The sequence below is a fragment of the Miscanthus floridulus genome, chromosome 14 (assembly GCF_019320115.1).
Source record: "Miscanthus floridulus cultivar M001 chromosome 14, ASM1932011v1, whole genome shotgun sequence".
NCBI classification, from domain to species: Eukaryota; Viridiplantae; Streptophyta; class Magnoliopsida; order Poales; family Poaceae; genus Miscanthus; species Miscanthus floridulus.
In genome coordinates this window covers 13,411,739-13,434,352 of record NC_089593.1, presented here as the reverse complement: position 1 = coordinate 13,434,352, position 22,614 = coordinate 13,411,739, and the positions used below count along the sequence as shown (strand labels likewise).

At 42.2% G+C, this 22,614-nt stretch overlaps 2 protein-coding genes and 1 pseudogene across 2 annotated transcripts; all 3 read right to left on the bottom strand.

Moving 5' to 3' along the window:
* Positions 1 to 740: 740 nt before the first annotated feature.
* Positions 741 to 2,495, bottom strand: LOC136504115 (probable WRKY transcription factor 67). Its single transcript, XM_066498980.1, has 3 exons — positions 1,991 to 2,495; positions 1,804 to 1,911; positions 741 to 1,461 (listed from the first exon to the last, which is right to left on the bottom strand). The coding sequence occupies exons 1-3, from the start codon at positions 2,305 to 2,307 to the stop codon at positions 1,077 to 1,079; spliced, it is 810 nt and encodes a 269-aa protein (XP_066355077.1). The 5' UTR covers positions 2,308 to 2,495; the 3' UTR covers positions 741 to 1,076.
* A 4,648-nt stretch (positions 2,496 to 7,143) lies between these two features.
* LOC136504114 (probable WRKY transcription factor 70) lies at positions 7,144 to 13,789 on the bottom strand (annotated as a pseudogene).
* Positions 13,790 to 17,493: 3,704 nt separating this feature from the next.
* On the bottom strand, positions 17,494 to 18,162 carry LOC136504629 (E3 ubiquitin-protein ligase MPSR1-like). Its single transcript, XM_066499584.1, has one exon. It carries the CDS (start codon positions 18,160 to 18,162, stop codon positions 17,494 to 17,496), a length of 669 nt encoding a protein of 222 aa, XP_066355681.1.
* Positions 18,163 to 22,614: the final 4,452 nt, after the last annotated feature.

The window sequence follows — 22,614 nt, the reverse complement described above, 5'->3', positions numbered from 1 at the left end:
CGACGGCGGCCGTGGCTTCCTTCTTCGGCGACCAGCAGCAGCAGCTCCACCAAACGCCCCAGGTCAAGTCACCCCTCTCCGTCTCCCCTTTTTGGTTTTCCTGTCAAAATCCGGGGGCTATGAACTGTCCTCCAAGACCGTACTGATTGGTCATCGTTTTCTCCATTCCACACACACGCACATCGCCCGGCCATAGCAGAGGCGAACAAAAAACGCCGCATTCCTCCGGCATATACTCCGGTGTGGTGTCAAGTGTGAACCTTTCGTCACCTTTCAGTGAGACCAATGGCCAACCTACCTACCTTGGGGCTGGGGCCTCTAGTGTTCGTAGGACATTTCAGGCCACATAGCAGAACCACCCAATTTTAAGTGGCTTCCAAAATCGACCAGGATGTTTATGTTTCTTCCGGTCCACCAATTATATTAAGTCAGATGTTTACTTATTCTTGTGGGTTTTTTTTTATATTAAGTTCATTCAGTTCTACTACAGACACATATACTGGATCAAGTCAACGAGGCATGGGATGGGTGATGGGAGAATATAATTAACCATCCTGATAGCTAGGCTGCAGCATGTATGCATGGAGGATGTAGCAAAGTTGGACAGGTGTCATATCGATTTGTGAAATTGTGAATAACTATCGAGTTTTTTCTTGACTGGAATGCCATTTGTCATGCTAATTATTACTATTTCCCATGTTTCTGATGCTCTCCATCAAATGTTAACAAGTTAGTATAAGCTACTAGTCCAGGACACTTTACCTGTTATGAAGACTTTGCAGGATGTGTTTTACAGAGGCTGGGACGAATGGGATGGTTACAATTACACTCAAAGGAAAGTCTAGATATTAGTACATCATTCTAGCATGTGGGACAGCATTTACAACTTTTAAGACATAATTTCTGTCCACTATTTACTTTCTGCATATCCATTTTCTTTGCTTATCACACATATTATAACTCTACAGGTAACATACTTGTGTCCCTTTCTTGTCACAACTCATGAAGCAATGGCTATCTGCATGTGAGCCAACTGATGTACACCTTCACAGGAGTTCCTTCTCATCACTTCTTTATTACGCCCATATATCTTCAAAGATCATCATGGAGGTAACCTCAAGTGCCCCTGCCATTTCAACATCTGTGAAATCTATCAAATATTCTGGCGTGCTTGGCACCATGAATAAGTTTTCAAAGCTTTCATCCTGAACTCCATGGACATCATTATGAACAACCGTTGATCCACTAATGCTTTGGTTATGATTGACAATTGGTGCACTATATTGTGTTGTCTCAACAACATATGGATGGATTATGTCATCCTTCTTGCAAATGTGCTGGCCGTAATAGTCAACATCGAACAACCTCACTGTTCCAGCGCTTCCATCTGATTCCTTCTGTTGAACTGTCTTAGTTGCAAGACACCCTTGGTCTTTACTATTGGCACATCTATAGTAGCTCCTGATTAAGCATGACATCATTATATATTTTTTATTATACACAAAAGGCAAAATATGCAAAGTATGATTCATCCACATAGATGAGAATATGTATGGCTGCAATTTTGAGCTACATTATATGTGCACAAAGCTAATCATCCACACCCATTTTATTTTGAAAGGACGGCAAAAGCTTTGCCGCAAATTTTATTAGAAGAAAACATAAAAAAAGGTGTCAGTGTAGTTTTTTGAGTGGAAACCGGGCCAAAAAACCACCCGACTAGAATACAACATGAGAATCCAAATTCAGTATAGAAAATATTATATATATGAAGTACGTCAATACATATGTTTTATTACATACCTAGAATGCTTTGCTTTGGAGATCCACTTCTGTCCATACTTCCTCCATTGATATCCATCAAAGTGTGGTGCTTGTGTCACAACTGAACCTGTGTGTTGTGCATTCTTCCTAAGAGAAGGGATAAATATTTTAAGCACCACAGTAAATGATATATAAGTAAACATATATATGCTCTTTTGCTACATACCTTCTCTTATTTCCAATTTCTTTAGCTTCCTCCCCCAACATGTGACTCTCCACGTTATTCTTACCACCTTTTCTTCTATATTTGATAAGATTGGCCTGTTTGTTACTGTTATCACCAAGTTCGAGAAAGGAGATAACCTTACTTGAGGATCTGAATATATCTTGAAAGAGTTGCTGCGCAAGCTTCTCCTGCCTACTACAGGGATCAAGTATTGGTAGGATAAGGTCATGTAGCTTCATCACTAGAGCCCTTTGGTGTTCAATCTCGTTGATCACCACTTGGCAGCCACTATGAGTGGAAGATTCAAGGATGTTCATTGGATGCTTTCTCAAATATATGTGGCTATAATAGTTGGACTTTGGAGCTCAAGGTGCTAGGTATATGCAGCTTTAGGCATCTATTTATATACAAGCAAGTAACATCACACAGTATGAGCATGGTGGAGGGAATGGATCATTTTTCAAATTTTCTCACTGGAAAAGACAAGGGAGAGTATTGTGTCCCTATCCATCAGTACTATGGTAGAACTAAAGGTGTCATTCAAGATCCTATTTTTCTCAGACTGATGCATCAATCTACATAATCCTGATTGTTACATAATTGTCATTCGATGAATGTGTTTAATTACATTATGTGTGATGGGCCTAGGAGACACATTTGAAGTATAGTACATAGTAATGTTATTATAAGGTCAGATGATGATTATTAAATGTCACACTAGTGGTACTAGTGTTTTAAATTGTTGGAGGAAGATAAATTAGTATGAACTTAATTGTTGATCATCAGATGATAAGGATTATTGACATATCTAATGCATAAAAAACGCAACTGATTTATTCATGTATAGAATATAACAGAGGCGATGCATAAAAATTACATTTGTAAGAAAATTTCTGTCTCCATAAGTTATTTGATGTGTGAATAAGCATTTCTGTTATGTCACTTGTTTAGCTTGAAAATCGCCCACTAGATTGTCATTAGTTTTTTGTGGTCGACAGTTCTGACAACCAAAGACTTGGCTAATCATGCAGGATCTACGGTACTGTCTTCATCGCTCAAATGGCATAGACATTCATGAAAGGAAGCATGTATATAGGCAATAATTCTAGAGGCTGTTATAGGGAGCAACGTTGCTGTAACTACACCGGCCGTAGGACAGGGACATGCTTGGTTGGAGTCTAATAATGGTAAATGACACCTAGTTATTTGGAAATGAATGCAAAATAAACTAGCTAGTTAATTTCATCTTTTACATAACAGATGTGCTATGATGAAGTAGGTTATCATCATTTATCATCGGTTCAAACTTTAAACTTTGCGTAAGATAAATCATTACATGAAATTCAATTTATGTTAATCCTCATACATGCATGAGAAAAGTACTGCAGGTACACATGAAGCCTGTTGAATAATTAAATTAAACAGTAAGTGATTGTCAAAAACATGTTGAGAACCATGAAAATTGCATGTTATGTGTTCAAAGATCATATATACTTCATAATATGAACATGTACTGATAGTTCCACTCAGACTAACCATAGCCTTGAACTAGTTTTGTTGACCGCCATGCATCATTATCAACCAAAACAAGAGAACAAAGTTAAGGGATATGTGGTGAATCCTTCAGGATTCCTGAGCACCACATGAATGCCATACGTGCCAGCCAAACATACCAATTGATTGCGACAAAAGATAAGGGAATTGGTAGTTATAAGGATATTTCCCTACATGCAGAATAGTGTCCAACAGTTCTTTCTCACATGTGCCACAGTTGGTGCACGTACGCACACACAAAAAAAAATCTTCTGCCAGCCTGCCATAGCTTTGAGACTCAAATCTCAAAATTAAACATTGAAACAGTTCCAACTCTTCACTTAAGGTATAGCTTTTGATAGCATCAACTTAGCGGGTGGGTAGATAAGCTTGACTAATAGATAACAGTTGGCGCCAAAAGCCTGAGGCCACTTGGTCCACTATCAGGTCCAGCAGGCATGGGAGTGATGATGAGTGGATGACAATGAGCGGAAGAAAACTTTGTACTGTGTTTCCAAAGATTCTAGTAGCATAGCAGGAAGGACAATAGGAGGTCGGCCCTTCTTCCTGGCCCAACCTTGAGGGAGGAAGCCTTTTGTAGGATTCTAGGTTAGAGCCCAAATATGTGATCTTTACGTATATTAGCTTGCTTACCTACCCGCACAGGTAACTCAAGCACTTGTAACTTTTACATACACAAATTTATATACTAACTCCATCTTGAAATATAAGATAACCAAGCATTCAAAATATATCTCAAATTATAAGGGATTCTAGGTGAATTAACTCTCCTAGGCTCCAATCACATGCTACCTAGTTGCCATTAGTGTTTATTCTTTATTGTCAACCCAACCACTGAACCACCAGGCTCAAATATGGTAAACATAATATCTCCCTACTTTTAAGGGAGAGTCACATGCGTCTTTTGCTTTCTTCTAGAATTCCTTGGATACCTTATATTTCAGGATGGAGTGAGTATTAACTAGTAATAAAATATAATATTCCTAAAAAAACAAAATATTCCAACTTATGGATCATTGGTTTTTTTGTCATTATATCTCATATTTGTGTCACAGTGTGGCATATGCATGCATGGTTATTCTTTTGTTTGCAGACTTCCAGTTAGTTTAACTGTATTTTGGACAAGGATGATGCCCACAACGCCCCTTTCTTCAATGGTCACAGCTCAAGATTCAAAATGACTTTGTCCATTAGCCTTTGTGCCATTTATTTAGAAAGTAACATGTGCCATTACAAATGAATAACTCCTTACTCTCAATGACATGTTAGAGCTTAATTAAAACACAAGTAGCATATACCTTAGTTTACTATAGCTACTTCCCATTTGCAGGATAGCTAGACATATGTATATGCTAGTTGATGCAGTTTACAGAGTCATTGTCTTGCTTGGATTCCGTCAGGTGTTTGGTGAAGCGATGCAGGCATATTACTAATTCATACCATTGGTTATCTAACCTTATAGTATTAGCAAGTCTGATGCAAGTAACAGCTATACTTGTGTACTGAACTCCCTACTCCCAAGAGATAAGCCAGCTTGTGCACTGAACTCTATACTACCACTTCATACATACATATCCCTTTTCTAATTAAATTCTGGTTGAAACATCTATCCTGTTCGCTTGTTGATTTCAGCCAGGGCTTATCTGTCATGATACAGTGTTTTCCTCTCACAACAAACCAGCACCAGACGGGCTTATCAGCCCAGAAACCAACCAGCGAACAGGCTGATCAATTCCATCTACAACTGATCTGGTATGCACGTGCATTGAGAGCATACACAGACAAGCTTGTGGCGGCTGGGGGCCTGGGGGTGTCAACATACCCAGTTTATAAATACTTCAATGATCATCATCGGCTACCTACTTGTGGTTAGTTTACATAATTATGTGTATAGTTGCTTGCTATTGCAATGCATGACTCTGAACATATGATTTCCATATTAAGGCTGCGCTGATATTCCAGAATGCAGCAATCACAAGGATACTGTATTGTGAGAATCCAATACCTTCAGACTGGTATCTGATTGTAACAAGATCAGACAAATTGAGTCTGTTTAATCTACTCCCTAACTTTCACAAAGACTTGTCACCCTATATATATTCTACCAGTATACTTTTCACTTGTTTTTTTAATGGATGGCCATGAGACTGTCTATTTCATTGATAAAGAAGAAGCTTTTACATATCAGCGAGAACCAGAATAAAAATAAAGAAATATTCTCATGCTATAGAGCCACTAAATGTTTTGTCCTTGCTACCATTCAAAGCCATGTTTTCTTCTTTATGTTCGCTACCAACGCACTAGTTGGGGACTCGCTGTGCTGGAACTCTCTCAAGTTTACTTCCTTTCCTGCCAGCCATGATCCCTCCCTCCCCGATCCTGCCGCCACCCTTGCACCTGTTCTTCCTAGCTGCCCCCACTCTTACCACGTCGTTCTCCTGTCAAAATCCAGGTACCCATACTTATCAGTTTTCGGCACTATTTCTCTTTTTCTTTCTTTTATTATATCTCTCCTTCCCACACTGTTCCTAAGATTTATTTCATATCATGCAGGTCAATCACTATTTCATTCATCGATATACCAATTATGAGGCATCAAATCATAGGTTTGAACCCGCAAGTTGATGTAGTTAAAGATCATAAAAGTAAAAGCTGGTGTAATAATGCAATATACATTTTGTTGCTTGGGTCCCTTCAAGTGTTCGATGAAACGGAATCTATTCAACCAATGGTAAGCACACCACCTCTTACACATAAGCATTATAAGTGCTACATTCAGTGTTTTTCCCACATATATATTTAGAGATTGAGTTTGATGCAAGTTATAGCAGACATATGCTCTCATATGTGAAACCAAGAACGCGACTATATTAGTAATATAAGAAGGTGGAGATCCCATGCATTCCAAATGCCAGCTGATTCCTCGCAGGGCAACATCTCTCAGTTATTCTGTTCACAGTTATAGTTGAGAAAGGCCGATTAGTTTCAACCTGCAATTCATGAACTAATACTCTTCACACCCTCCCTCTGTCAACACTACTATGAGTTTACATCCCAATCAGCTACAATTAATAAAATTGGCAAATTAGGAAAAACAAAAATAGGACACCACAAATCAACATGCAGCATTGTTTTCCTGCTGATTTATCTGGAACATTATATTGTTGAGAGAAAGAGTCATATACATTCGGTCCAAGTTAGTGGGGTCATAGAGTTCCTCTTAGTTTGTCTATCCACATGACGCCATGCCATGCATATGAAAATTGTGCATTAATGCTGGAATGGATCGTGGGCTTCATGAATCATGCATGGGACCTGCTTTTATTCTAGTAAGGGGCTCTGTTTTCATAACTTTCCCAATGAAATTAGAACCACCCCACTGTTCAAGTTCTAAACGGCCACAGCAGCACAGGGGATTCTGTGACTGTTTCTATCACCAGATAACACTCAATACTACAAGTTGAAATCCAAAGCTAGGTTCTATTTTTGAGTCCTCAGGGAAAAAAGGGGCTCTTTTTTTCTTTTACATGTTGAGAATTGCACCCATACTATACAGTTGAAGGAATACTCTCTCTCTCTCCCCCCCCCCCCCACCCCCATCTGTATATATTATCCTCTGTTTATTATCACTCTTCATTCATACCATATCAGCTTATCAATTGATCACTAGCTTTTCATTTTTTTGAAAGTAAGCTTTTCATCGATATATATGTGAATTATCAGGCTCCAAACCTTAAGAATGCATCCGACTCCCAACTGTCTAAATCCAAAGGTTCAAACACAGTCATGTCGAATGGCTCATACGTGCTGTTCCTTGTGATCAAATCTGCAGATTTGTTGAACGGCTTATTGCCCTCTGGGGATTTCTCAGGGCCATATGGATCTGTACAAATTGTCGATACGCTGGATTGGCTGTTTGTTTCAGAGTCATCGGTGCCTGAGCTGATGCCATTGTTGTCCTTGCAAGTATGCTGGCCGTGGTAGACGACTGTGAACATATGGGATGATCAGTGCCTGTGCTGTCATCATCTTGCTGTTGCACTGTCTTTGTTGCTTTACAGCCCTGTTCCTGCCTGTAGGCGCATCTGTAGTAGTTTCTGCATATATGTATAGTCGATTTAGTGATTGTACAATCTATTATAGATTTGCAGCATTATTAGGTTTCTGCACATGCACATGATTTAGTGATTAGTTTTTTTTTTTTTTTGCATGGCTGATGAACTTCATTCGCTGCTAACTCTAGTAACGAGTGAGCGCATAATAAGAGTCCAAGATCTGGTTTTGATATTATTCGTCACATGCATATGATTTTGTGGCGATTTCTTTCTTTCTGATGAACCTTGTTAATTCATTGGCAATGATATGCCACGGACGTCCGTCCCGTCCGGATGAACCGCTTCGCTCCCCCCGCCCGCGTCGACCGCACCTGCTCCGCGTACCCCGCCCGCGCTCTCATCCACCTCGCCCGTCGCACAAGAGGAGGCAGGGGAGGCCTGCGCCTGCGCCCCCATCCACCTCGTGCCGTTGGCAGGAAAGGGAGGTCTGCGCCACTGCAGTTCCCCGCCAGATAGACTGTGACTGCCGGCGACGCTGTGTTAAGTGTTTTAGACGTTTTTAGACATGTTGCAAGCCTATGTTTCTAAGTGTTTCAGTTGTTTCAGACGTCTGTTTCAAGTGTTTCATCTGGAATGTTGCATATGTTGTTATGGCTATACACGCATGTTTCAAGTATGTGTTTCAAATGTTTCATATGTTTTCAGACTTATGTTGCAAGTATTTCATCTGGATGTTGCAAAAGTAGATTTGGATGTTGCATATGTTGCTATGGCTATACACGCATGTTTTAAGACCATGTTTCAAGTGTTTCATCTGTTTTCAGACGTATGTTGCAAGTATTTTATTTGGATGTATGTTCCGAATGTTTCATCTGTTTCAGACGTACGTTGCAATTGTTTTATTTGAGAGTTGTAAAACTAAATCTGGATGTAGGTATGGAGGAAGCCTAAACCCTCGGTGGTCCAGCTGCTACCTCCCTGGTGTGGCGAAGATGGAGGCCGTGTAGGCCGTGTACACGAGAGCGCGCGGGGATGTGAAGCGGGATGGTCGCAGACGCGGCGCATCGGGCGGGATGGGACACTGGCCTCCATGCTGCGTGTGTCGAGCGCAGGCGCAGGAAGCTCCGTCCAAACCGACAATGCCTTCCAGAGCAGGGATGGGCGCGCGGGGCGTGCGTCGGGTGCAGGGCATGCATTGGGCACGGGTCTGGTCGTGCGTCGGGCGTAGGCACGGGAGCAGTGTCTGGACGGACGCCGGGTTCGAACATCCGGGCGCTAGTCGCTCCGCTAATTCATACATCCCCGGGTGTGTTAAAAGAGAAAGAAATCAAAGAGTCTCAGAAGTACACCACCAAGGAGAGCTAGATGTCCCTTCAATTAATAAGGAAAAATTTACCTTGGGTGTTTTGATTTGATTTGTTGATCTGCTTCTGCCCGTATTTCCTCCACTGCCGTCCGTCATAGTGTGGAACGGGCGTTTCAAGTGACATCGACTTATCAAATCTCCTGCTCGAAATTTAATTTGTTTGCAAACAAAAGAATCAAAATCAATAGAAAGCTTAATCCCATGCTCACATAATACATATACAGAAGCACTATGAACAAAAAGAAAAGCAGTAGTTTTACTCATCAATTGATGTTGGAAAATGCATGCATACCCTCTCTTGAGCTGCTGATGACTCGGCTTAACAGCATCATCCTCCTTCCTGATGCTGTCAACAGAGATACTCCTCTTCACTCTCTTCTTGTCATCAACCAGCACGTCATCTGCTCGAGCATCATCATCAGACTGATGATGACGCTGCAGCTCGGCCATGGCCTTGCTGGAGCAATCCAGTATGCTCTGGAACATCTGGGCAACAAGCTCGTAGCGTTCGTCCGCCTGCTGCAGCGCAGGGAGGACGATGGCTCGCAGCTGTGTCACCAGAGACTGCTCCCTGGAGATCTCCTTCATCGCCGACCGGTGGTTGCTGTCGCAGGCAAGAGAGTGGTGACCAGAATAAGCTGAAGATTGAGGAAGACATCTGCAGTTGTCATGGTGGTAGTGGTGGTGCTTCATCTCTGCTAATTTCATTCTAGCTCAACTCGATCTGGTATTCTGCTATCTGATGAACTGCAGCTTGTTCTGTAAACTTCAGGTTCCTTCAATCCCTTGTGGAAGCAGCTTTCGGAGAAGGAATGAAGGGAAGATTAAGCGATGAAGTTACTCCTAATCGGCTGTACTTATATATGGAGATGGCAACATAATTAACAACCAACTTGGGAGAATAGATTAAATTGGGCTGTGCCTGCCTGCATGCGTAGGCAAGAGCGGAGTTAGCACATGGAGATGGACAGGAAGGACTTTGACTTGGCAGCTACCGCGTGGTCGCCCTAATACGATTACGAGAGATGAGTATGCAATTAATTAAATGCTACGTACAGTCCTTGTCAATGGCATTCCTGGCACTTGGATTGGCTAATTTCGTCGTAGTCAAGTCGTCTGTGTTCACTAGCTACTGCCTTCTCCCAAAACAGACCAGTCTGCTCAGTTCTCACCTGACCTTTATTTTCACCTTGACTGTTCTGTTCTGTCCTGAAATGTCATTCTCAGTCCCTTGGAATCAAAAGAACAAGTGCTCGCTGGGGCATTGATCTAAGGTGTTTCTCCTTATGAGCTAGTTTGAATAAGCAGGAATTGTTCATTTTAACTTCTGACCAGCAATCAAAAAAAAAAAAAAAAACTTCTGACCAGAAAAGTCTATTGTCTATAGGGTGTTTTTTGCATCCAAGTTCAAATATGAAATGAACCACAAATAATTGCATCCAGCACTATCTGCATGCTCTGCATACTAGATGTAGGAAGACTAGAACTGGTTTAATGTAGATGGATATACTGCTCGAGCCTGTGGGATTTGCTATATTTCATGTGCCTGAAATATAGACTTTTTTCAGGCGACGCTACAGGCCCTTGGATGTGCATCCAAGGGTCAGATCTGTGTTCTGTCGTTTCTGTCACCCAGGCAGCTATAACGATTCCGCGAATGAACCCGCAAATCAGCCCAAGCAACTATCGGGCCCGCCAAACCTTAACGGGCGCATGATCCGATATCCGCTATCTTCATCATCTGTCTTGTTTGTTCAGTTCTGGTTGGTTCTACTGTAGTCTGCTGCACGGACAGAGGTAGGTACGAATGAAAAACAGAAAAAAGGATTCCCTAAGTACTAATTAAAAATTAATAGGGACAGTGATAATCTAAAAATAGCAGAAAAACAGAAAAAAAATCTACAGAAAAAAAACCAAGGAGGAGGTGACCTTTTGTATTTACACAAATTACAATATAACAGAATCACAAATCACAAAATTAAATGTTCAGACCTACAATTGCATATGCTGAGAACTATAATTGCACTACCCAATAGCTGCAATTTACATTGTTGGTGATTGCAATTGTGTAACTGAATTTTATATTTGTTTGTTTTTCATCAAACAAATATAAAAACGAGTAAGAGATCTGCCCTTTTCAAACTGAGAGCAAACGTTGAGCCAAAAAAACTGTTGTTGACAGTCAAATTGCATACAGTTAGAGACTCAGAGATGAAGAAGCAACTACAAGCAAGCAAGCAAACTGTAGCAAAAGCCTTGCTCTATTAATGGCCGACCAAGAGATCTCTTGCTCTATTAATGGCCGACCAAGAGATCTCTTGCTCAATTAGGCATGATGGCTACTGAAGCTTAAGCAAAGATGGCCCTCTACTACAAGTTCATCGTCAATAATCAACTCACTATAGACAGGAAAAAATGGAAGACATTAGTAAGCATGACAGCAGAGTAGCATATTTCCAGGAAAATGATATGTAAGCACAGCACCAAAGCAATCACAACTAAAAAAAAAACATCTGAGCTCACCACTAAAAATAGATCAGCATAGGAACATATTTGACATGTCGATCTGTATGTCAAAGCTACAATAACAGAGAACCATTGCTTATAAAGCAAGAAAATAGCTATCACATCCGTAGGCCATAGCTATCAGTCCTATGGACTAATGAAAACCATTGCCATAGTCGAAACCTCGGAACTGAACGAGCGTCAATTTCAGACCAACTACAATCGGACATTCAGCTGAACTAGGCAATTCAGACCATAAACGAAAACTGAACTCTTTGATCCTGCCTGCCAGATTAATAATCAGTGTAGAGTTAAAAAAATCCAGTGCTCAGTTCTTGGAAACCTAGTTCAATTCGACAATGGAATCACACCTAAAACTGGAATGTTCACGGCAGCAGCATAGGCAGGACAGAGCAACAAAAAATACACTAAAGCAAATCGATGCACATAAGACAGGCAGTGTCTCATCTACTACTGGAGGACACATAGCTCAGATAGGCAACATTCCCTTCGGAATCATATGTACTGAATCCAATCAAACTAATTTCAAATAGTATAGACATAACACATGCCATTTATATGTCAGAACTAATATCAACACATGTACATAATTTTACCCGAAAATGTGGACGCCAAGCAGTCTGAAACTGGTGGAGGCTAGTAAGTGTGATCTAGGTAGGAGCTGTCTACACTAAACTCTGCACATATATGACATCAAAATAACTAAACAGAAAAGGAGAAGATAGATGGACAGAAAAAAGTTCACCTGAATTTCCTGCACATTGTGAGGCAAGACCGCTCATGTTGGATGATACAGATGCATTTTTCCAAAGCGAAGGTGTACTGCTAGAACCATCAGAGCCTCTGAAGAAAACAAAGCATGGATGGGTAACATGGCATAAGCTACTGCTGTTCATCGCAGGCTTGATAACAGCACAGCAAGTACATTACCTTGCCCTTAAATCCGTGTTGCTTGTCTGACGACGCTGTCATTCTGCCAAAAATAAATAAATAACTACTACATGAACACCATCATCCAAAACCAGATCTACAAAGCCACACCACACTCAAAAAAACATCTGAGCCAACCCCTAAAATCAATTGAGCAAGCAGAAATGCCCAACTTAGCTTCGAATCCATTTCTAACAAGCAATCCAAACCGAAACCACTAACAAAGTCAAAGAGAAGTAAATCGAATCAACAGGGTCAGGGGATTTTCAAGCAACAAACCACGACGAAGCGCGCGAAGGACGCAGCTAGCTGCCGACCTCAAGCTACGGCGGAGACGAGCCAGCCGCGGGCAGCATCTTGAGGCGGGGCGCGGGCACGGAGCCGAGGCACGGGCGCAGCATCTGAAGCTGGGGTGCTTGTCGTGGAGCGACGGAATCCGAGGCCGGGCGGGGCCTACGCGCGGCGCGCGTTCGTCCGAGTGACCGAGGGGGCGGCGGCGGCTTCCGAGTGAGAAGATGGGGAGGGGAGAGAGGGAGATGCCAGCGCGGGCGGCAGTGGGCGCTCGCGGCGGTGCCGTGGCGTGGGAAGGGGGAGGTCCGCGGCGAGCTCGATCGGTGTTAGCGGGTGCAGTCGAGCTCGATCGGACCCAATAAGAACCAAACACAGCCACGGACCCAATACCAGCGCCCGGATCTGAAGCTCCATCCAACGGAGGAGGCGTCGCCTGAAGACAAGCCCAGAATTCAGGCGACTGAGAAATGGGAACATGCATGGGGGTAATCGGGATTCTGTGATTCGTCCTGCAACTATGCCTAAAATGGAGTTTCCATGTTTTGATGGCGAGAACCCTAGGCGATCTGTGTGAGATGTTCTTCAATGTTTATTCAATCAGGGAGAATCTCAAGACCAAATTTGTTGCCCTCAGCTTTATAGAGCAAGCGACGACATAGCTGCAGACCTGATGAACGCCGCGACAGAGTTCTCAATTGGGAACTTGGGATCAATTTTGGACTGCTGTGTCTGAGCGCTTTCATTGTGATCAGTACTCTACTCAGTTGCGTCAATTGGATGCCCTCAGACATACAGGATCGGTCATAGAGTATTTGGACAAACTTGAACAACTATCTCATGGGATTCTCTATTGTACAACACGACCTATGATGACACTTATTTGTCACTCGTTTCTTGGGAGGGCTCAAGGAGGAGATTAGGTCTGCCATCCTCTTGCATCGCTCAAAGGATGTTCAGATTGTGGGTTCTTTAGCTCTTATACAAGAATATGAGTTGGATATTCATAAGAACAGATCGTCCAAACAGTTTCAAAAGAGCAGTTTCAAGGCACATCAAGGAAATGAAGTGGTTGAGCCTGATAAGGGAGCATTTATGAAATCAAAAGCTAACAATACAGACTGTAAAGATAAATTTCAAGCCCTCAAAGGTTACAGAAGGAAGAATGGACTATTTTCAAATGTGGAGAGAAGTGAGGACATACCACAAATGACTAGCTCAAGTCTCTCTCTCTCTCCATGTTCTTGAAGAATCTCGGATGCTTTTGAAGATGTGGAGGATTTTGTAGCTTGTGATGACCCAGTGGAGACAGTTAGATGTAGGTGTTGTGCCACTGGCTGTGCACCTTAGGAAGAGGACAATGAGGCTTAAGGGCAAGATTCACAGTATTGGTTGATTCAGGGAGTGTGGGCACATTTATCAGTGAGCAGTGGCTGCACAAATGCCATACAAGCCAGTGGAAGGGGTGCATGCTCATTGCTCAATACATGATTGATGATGTAGCCCAACGACATGTAACAAGACTATTGAGGGGTTATAGTGGTGGACTTAGGGTCACACTTTCTTATTAGATGTGGGTATACTTCCATTGCAGTGTTATGATATGATTGTGGGTGAAGACTGGCTGGAATCTTGAAGTCCTACGTGGGTTCACTAGCAAAAGAAGATCATGAGGTTTACATATACTGGGAAGAGGATCACTCTAAAAGGAATCACTTCAACAGTGACCAAATGCACTGCCATATCCAACAAAGATAGTATTCGCAAGTCAAGTGTGGCAAGAGCTCTTCAGGTTGTCTGACACTAAACTTATTATGAGCTCTTCTTATCATCCTCAAACGGATGGACAAGTTGAATGACTCAATCAATGCCTCAAAGTATTTCTCAGATGTACAATTCACTCTTGCCCCCAAACAATGGAGTAAATGGCTTTCTTTACCAAAGTATCGGTACAATACTACTTACCATTATGATCTTGAGTGAGCACCGTTCGAAGCATTCATAGTTCTTGCTTGCGTTGGGAAAGTAGGATACGAGCTGGATTTGCCTCCTATTCATGTGTCTCAACTGACGCTCCATGTACCTTCTCGTACGTCGGTGATTTCAGAGTTAATGCTACAAACTGAAGCATCCATTATTCAACAGCTCCATGCAGTGGCAGTCCTGAACCACATATTGCTACTTCAAGGTACTTTAGCCCAGCCTCAAGTGTTGATGCAGTGGAATGCGTTGCCTAGGTATATATCGGACATGGGAGTCAGCTCGCTGGGTGTATGAGTAAGGATGGCAACGGATCGGGTTTGGGGCGGATATCCGCGGGTTTCGGGTTCTGCGGGTTCGGGTTTGGGGATGGTTTTTCACCCACGGTTTTCGAGTTCGGGGCCCCGAAACCAATCGGGTTCGGTTTCGGGTTTGGTTTCCGACCCGTGGATATCCAATGGATATCCGAAATAAATCATTTGGAATTAAAACTCATGTTTTATAATATACTAATAATAATTTGTTTACTTAGATTATTAAATTTATTTAAAGTTGACTCATGAAAATATTTATTATTTGTTGCCTCTTGTTTATACATGTGAATATGTGTATATATATCCGCGGGTTTCGGGTATCCATTCGGGTTTCGGGTATCCGTTCGGGTTTCGGGTATCCGCGGGTTTGGTTTTGGTGATGGATTTCCACCCGAATCGGTTTTCGGGGCGGATTCAGGTTTCGATTTCGGGTTTCGGTTTTGGGTGCACGGAGACTCCATCCGATCCGAACCCGACCCGTTGCCATCCTTATGTATGAGTAGTTTCCAAAGGCGCCAGCTTGGGAACAAGCTACACTACCGGAGACCGGCTCTTTGCCGAGTGCCAAGTGGGTTGCCGAGTGTTTTTTTTCGGGCACTCGGCAAAGAGCTTCTTTGCCGAGTGCGGGAAAAAAAACACTCGGAAAAAAAAAACAGTCGGCAAAGAAGCTCTTTACCGAGTGTTTTTTTTACACTCGGCAAAGAAGCTTCTTTGCCGAGTGTTTTTTTGACACTCGGCAAAGATGTTTCTTTGCCGAGTGTTTTTTTTACACTCATCAAAGAAGCTCTTTGCCGAGTGTTTTTTTTGACACTAGGCAAAGAAAATTTCAAAGCACATTTTGAAGCAGTAAATTAATTCAAATGAAAAAGTTTTCAACTACAAAGTTGTATAACTCATCAAGATGTACAATGTTTGTTTTGGTCTTTTCTTCATATGACAAAGTGAAAGTAAATTTGTTCCCAAATCTAACATATCTCTCTTGTGGTTTATGAAACTATAAGAGAGATATATAAGATTTGTAAACAATGTTAGAACGACCATGTCGGATGAACAGATGACCAAACAACCAAAATAAACTTTTCAAACGACCTCGGATGGAAAAATAACCAAAATAAACTCTGTAGATCTCGAAAAGTTATGAAACATTGTAGTTGGCAACTTTTTGATTTGAAATCATCGTGTCATGCAAAACTGCGTTTGAATTTCAAAATTTTGTAAACGACCTTGGATGGAAAAACTTCCTAAACTAAAAGTGTAGATCTCGAAAAGTTATGAAACTTTGTAGTTTACAACTTTTTTATTTGAATTCGTTTAGGGTCTCAAACAAGCAATTTACACTCGGTTTAGTATAATATATGGGGAACCAAAACGGAATCTAGACATAGGTGACAGTGTGGTGCAGTGGTTAGAGGAGGGGACACGCGAGGCAGAGGTCGCCGGTTCGAATCCCGTCGGCTTCGTAGCCGCGAATTTTACGTGAAAAAATGCCGGAGATGGGCGGACGCTGGCCGGTGGGGGCCTCCACCGATTAAAAAAAATTCCCATTTTTTCGGGTTTTTTTCGGTTCCAACTTTGCCGAGTGTCGGGCCGAGTGCCCGACAAAAGACACTCGACAAAGACGTCTTTGCCGGCCCATTTTTTGTCGAGTGGCCTTCATCGAGTACAGCACTCGGCAAATCCTTTGTCAAATATAAATTGGATTTTGCCGAGTACTCTGGCACTCGACAAAGCCACTTAGTCCGGTAGTGCTAGAACTCAAGAGGAGGGCATGTTACAAGGCTCAGCCGTGGCTAGGTGGTCTGGGCCGTATATATATGTGTGTTGGGCCGAGTGGGCTTGCCTAAATTGTAAGTCGGTAGCTGTGCCCGGTGAAGTATAAACCGGGAGAGTTGTAACTGAAAAGGACCATGAACTAAATAGAAGAAACTACTTTCCCAAATTTCGCCCGTTCTTCCTCTTGTTCTTGATGTTCTTCCACAATTCCTATTCCCGAGCAACAACTTACCACCGATTTACTGTTACTTCCTTGGTAGGAACGCAACATGAAGTTGGTATTGTGATGATGAGTGATTATCAAGCAAGATGAAATCCTTTCAATTGAGTTGTTTTTGGTTATGATGAACCGGAGGCCAAGTGGTGGCGCTGCACCGTGTCTCTTAGGTGTAGAGAAAACCTCATGTCAAGGCGAGGGAGAAGGTCAAACTGTGGTTCATGCAAATGTAACACTGGCGGTGAAGGGCAGACGAAAAGCATCAACATTTCCATTCGTAACAAAAATACCATATGGACGAAGCAAATTCCCAGTCTTTTCCCATTAAATAACGTCAAAGCAAGTTTTAGACAATATAGGAAGGGTCCACGCAAGCATCGCATCATTGTTTCGTCGCATTCATTTGCTCGGTGATGATTCAACCACGACTCATTTCACAACAAAATACAAGATGTAGAGTAGCTCACAACAGAACATCGAAGATTGCAGAAATCACAGACTCAAACGGACGGCACAATCGTCTCTTCTCCTTCCCCACTCACACTGACAGCCTGCGCGGGGAGCTGCAGATCAGTGCCAGCAGCTGGCGGCGGGTCCTGCTCCGACACCGCCGGCGCCACCTCCTCCCCTGCTGCAGGCTCGGTGTGGTCGGAGGGGAGGGGGCAGCGGCAGATGGGGCAGGAGTTGTGCACCTCCAGCCACGGCACGATGCAGGAGGAGTGGTACAGGTGGCCGCACGGGAGCCTCCGCGCGGCGGCCGCGAGCGGGAGGTCGTCCTTGCAGATGGCGCAGACCGCGCCGGGCTCTGACACCTCCACCGTGGGCAGAGCCTCGATGGACGCCGCTGGCGCCGGCCCCTCGCCGCCGCCACCGCTGCCAAGGACGACCCAGGGCACGAACAACGCGGGGGCCGGTGGCATGGATATGATGATGGGACCACGACCACGACGACGCTGCCCTTCCTCCCCTCCGGAGGTTTGGTGGTGGATTGCGATGACGAGGTCGTCGTCGACGACGACGTCGTCAACATCGTCGTCCGAGGACGAGGACCGGTCAGTCGGCAGCAATAACTCCTGCGCCGGCGGAGGCGACGACGAGTCGGACATGGCCGGTCCTCTCGGTTTCGCTCTCACTTTCTTGGGGCCTCCGGCCGCCTTGTGTGGCATCATTTATCTTTGTTGTGCACTTGTGCAAGGGAGCGCCTGCATGGTCTTTGCTCTCGTCGTCTCTCTCGTGTCGTCTGGCCTCTACGTGTGCAACCGGCGCCAAAAGTAATTTCCAAATTTCCTTTTCAGCTTAATTAATCACTTAATTTATTAGTAGCCTGATTGTTCATCGACGCAATCCTCTATCAATCGCCTGTTTTTTCAGAGAAGGGAAACCCTTTTCCTATATAAAACATATATATAGTTTCAGCCTCGGCAATGAGTCGATATACGCAGTCATAAAAATAAAAGAAAACAAAAGGTGCATGGTAATTTACACAAGCTGGTAATCACCCTATAGCTGGACGTAAAGCTCGTAGCTCGGTAACTCGATCACTCAACTCGGCTCTGCTCGTTAGTAGCTCAGCTCGTTTATATTTTTCAACAAGCTGAGCCACCATTTCAGCTTGCATAGTTAATGAGCAGGCTCGCGATCAAGCTAGCTCACGAGCTTAACAAGTCAAAACTATTAGCCTTAAACTTAATCTTCTAGGTGAAGAAGAGAAGGAGATAGGCAAAAACTCTAAAGCTACTCTTGGTGGAAATTCCTCTGCTCCCACAGGTGAGCATAAGTCTTCTCAAGGTGGGTTTAATCAGCAGCCTAACAGTAACAAGCAAGTTACAGAGCAAAGTGACATACACTTGTCCACTGCCTTGGATAGGCATTTGGAGCCTACTGTTGGTTTAGATACTGAGGATCTTGCATCCAGCCCATCTATTCTAAATGGGTTGAATGTACAAGTACCCGAGCAGTCTAAGCACATGGACAATCAGGTTAACGTTACTGCAACCCAGTGTGCTGATTTACCATCAGAGGCGTGGTACAGGAAGCAAGCAGAGTGTATTTTGGATAATGTAGTTGATGTTGTGCTAGATGAAATAGCTTCACAGGTGATGCAAGAGGATGATGCGGAGGTGAATACAAGACCAGGGTTTACAATACCGGTAAGAAAAAAATTTCGGTCCCCAGCGATAAATACGAAATTTCGGAAATTTCGGAAATATCGGTTCAAATTTAAATAAATTTAAATTGAGCTTTAAACAAATTTGGCATCATTTCACTAGAAAAACTCTATAATCCATCATCCATCATAAATTTATATAACATCGACGAAATAACATAATATGTCACAGAAGTAGAGCCGTGGTAATACAGTGTGCTGACGGTGGGCGAGCTGCATATACTAGTGCCGTCCAATGTGTGAGTGAGAAAATTAAATAAATTTGAAGAAATTTTGGGCTTTGATAAGACTAGATGATATGGATGGTCATTTTAGTGTGGTTTGGTGTAATTTTAGAGTGAAAGATGAATTTAACCGAAAAATTTTGACCGATACAAAAAAAATTTTGGACCTCAGCGAAAAAGGCGATATTTCGGAAATTTCGGCGATATTTCGCCGAAATTGTAAACCCTGTACAAGACTTCCAGCAACCCCTTCCAAGAGAGTGTCGCCACAAACTCTGATTAGACGGAGCAAAAGGAGGGAAGCCACGGCTGATGAAGACTCGTTGGAGAGAGTCGAACGCCTTGTGGCTACAAAGAACTTGGAGACTTCAGCAAAGAATGGTAAGAATTTTAACAATTCTCCATTTCTGATAATGCCATTTCTTCAAATCTTAATAATGTTGGGATCTCTCTTGGTTCAAATGAGAATGACATCTTTAGGTATATTTCTGAAATTAAAAGTGGAGAGTTTGATAAAATTCATGCTAACCAGATAGATAGAAATGCACAGGATAATTGCTTAGATAGTTCTGATGAGGTAGAAGACAATGAGATAGAATACATTACGCTTGGCCACTTGTGTAGTGATATAATCGACGAACTTGCAGATGAGGATGCCAATCATATTGGAGGTGAATGGCATACAATGTCCAAAAAGAAAAATTCCTCACGGAAAAAGAAAGTACAGGTTCGTCATGTCACTAATTTTAAAACACGAAGTTCAATATGAAAGGTTTGTTCTGGAATAGCAGAGGTCTTAGGGACTTGGCTAAATATAAATCTCTGATTGATACTTCATGTGACCACCAGCTTGATTTCATAGCAATTTTAGAAACCCGTAGAGATGATTTTACTACTTCTGACTTGAACCACTTTTGTGGTGGTAGAGACTTTTTTTGGCATTGGACTTCACCTAGAGGACAATCTGGTGGAATTTTGCTTGGGATTCATCTTCAAGTACTTGATATTGGTAATATAACCCTAGGAGATTTTCACATTAAATTCAATGTTCCAACCAAAGAAGATGGCTTTGAATGGGTTCTCATTGCTGCTTATGGAGCAGCACAAGATGAGTTAAAAGAAGCTTTCCTGACTGAGATGGTTCAAATTAGTAGTAGTGAAGATAAACCAACCCTCTTAGGTGAAGATTTCAATATTATTAGGAGACCCGGCCCTCTGAAAAAATAATGATAGATGGCCTTTTTTGTTTTCAATGCTTGCATCGACAGTCTTAACTTGAGAGAATTAGATCTCTCTGGCCGATGTTTTACCTGGGCTAAGTCTCTTGATACGCCGACATTTGAAAGGCTACATAGAGTTTTAGTAAGCACAGACTGGGAACAAAAATTCCCTTTAGCGGTGGTGCAAGCTTTAACTAGAGATATTTCAGATCACATGCCGTTTCTTTTGGATTGTGGAACTTCTACTACTCAAGGCAACCGACATCCTTTTCAATTTGAATTATGTTGTCTACTTACGAATGGTTTCTTTGAACAAGTAAGAGATGTGTGGAATAATGAAAATAGGGGTACAAATTCTTTACAGAGATGGCAATTCAAGATTAGGCGACACACCAATATCTAAGAGGGTGGGGAAGACACGTTACAGGGAAAAATAAGCAAGAAAAAGAGGATATTAAATCCATGATTGACTCTTTAGATAAGAAGGTAGAGTACTCTGATCTATCTCCAAACGAGTTAGATGTGCTTCATTGTCTAAGACATAGAATCTCTCATTTGTTGAGAGAAGAAGAGATAGCCTGGTTTCAAAGGTCAAAAACTAAAGACCTATTAGAAGGTGATAATAACACAAAATATTTCCATCTTGTTGCTAATGGTAAGTATAGAAAGAGTAGAATTTTTCAGTTGGAGGGAAACAATAATATCATAAAAGATGAGACAGAGTTAAAAGAGCACATAACCTCCTACTACCAAAATCTATTTGGCCCTCCCGAGGAAAACAATTTTACTATGTTGGAAAGTAGAATTGAGGACATTCCTCAGGTATCGGATTTTGAGAATGATATCCTTACTGCTAAGTTTGCTGAAGCATAGATAAAAGCGGCTATCTTTCAGATGGAACACAATAAGACACCGGGGCCGGATGGTTTTCTTGCTTAATTCTATCAAGTTTTTTGGGAAGTCATAAAGGCTGATTTGATGGCCATATTCCATGACTTTCATAAAGAAGATCTACGAATTTTTTCTCTCTACTTCAGAATCATAACACTGCTACCAAAATGCCAAGAGGCAATTAGGATTCAATGGTATAGACCTATTTGCCTTTTAAATGTGAGCTTCAAGATTTTCACAAAGGTAGCAACAAATAGAATAAATTTTGTGGCTCAGAAGGTCATACAACCCTCACAAATAGCTTTCCTTCCTGGTCGATATATTTTTAGAGGGAGTGACGATTTTACATGAAACAATCCATGAATTGCATAGGAAAAAACTAAATGGGGTAATTTTTAAAGTTGATTTCGAGAAAGCATATGACAAAGTGAAATGGACTTTCCTCCAGCAAACACTAAGGATGAAAGGATTCGCGCCTTTGTGGTGCCGATGGGTCCAACAATTCATCTCTGGTGGTAGTGTTGTTGTGAAAGTAAACAATAATGTCGGGCGTTATTTTCAAACCAGAAAAGGCCTACGGCAAGGTGATCCACTTTCACCTATTCTCTTTAATCTAGCTGCGGATATGTTAGCCATATTCATTACTAGGGCCAAAGAGGATGGTCAAATTCAAGGCCTCATTCCCCATTTGGTGGATGGTGGCCTCTCAATTTTGCAATACGCCGATGACACTATACTTTTCATGGAGCATGATTTAGAACAAGCAAAGAACATGAAAATTATTTTATGTGCCTTTGAGCAACTGTCTGGTTTGAAAATTAACTTCCATAAGAGTGAACTTTTTTGCTATGGGGAGGCAAAGGAGCACATGGAACAATATTCACAAATCTTTGGATGTGAAATATGTAATCTTCCTTTCAGATACTTGGGTATACCAATGAATCACAAAAGGCTCAATAATAAAGACTGAAAAATGGTTGAAGATCGCTTTCAAAAAAAGTTGAGTAGTTGGAAGGGTAAACTTTTATCTTATGGTGGTCGGTTAGTTTTGATAAACTCGGTGCTGAGTAGCTTGGCCATGTTTATGATGTCTTTTTTGAAGTACCAATGGCATTCTTA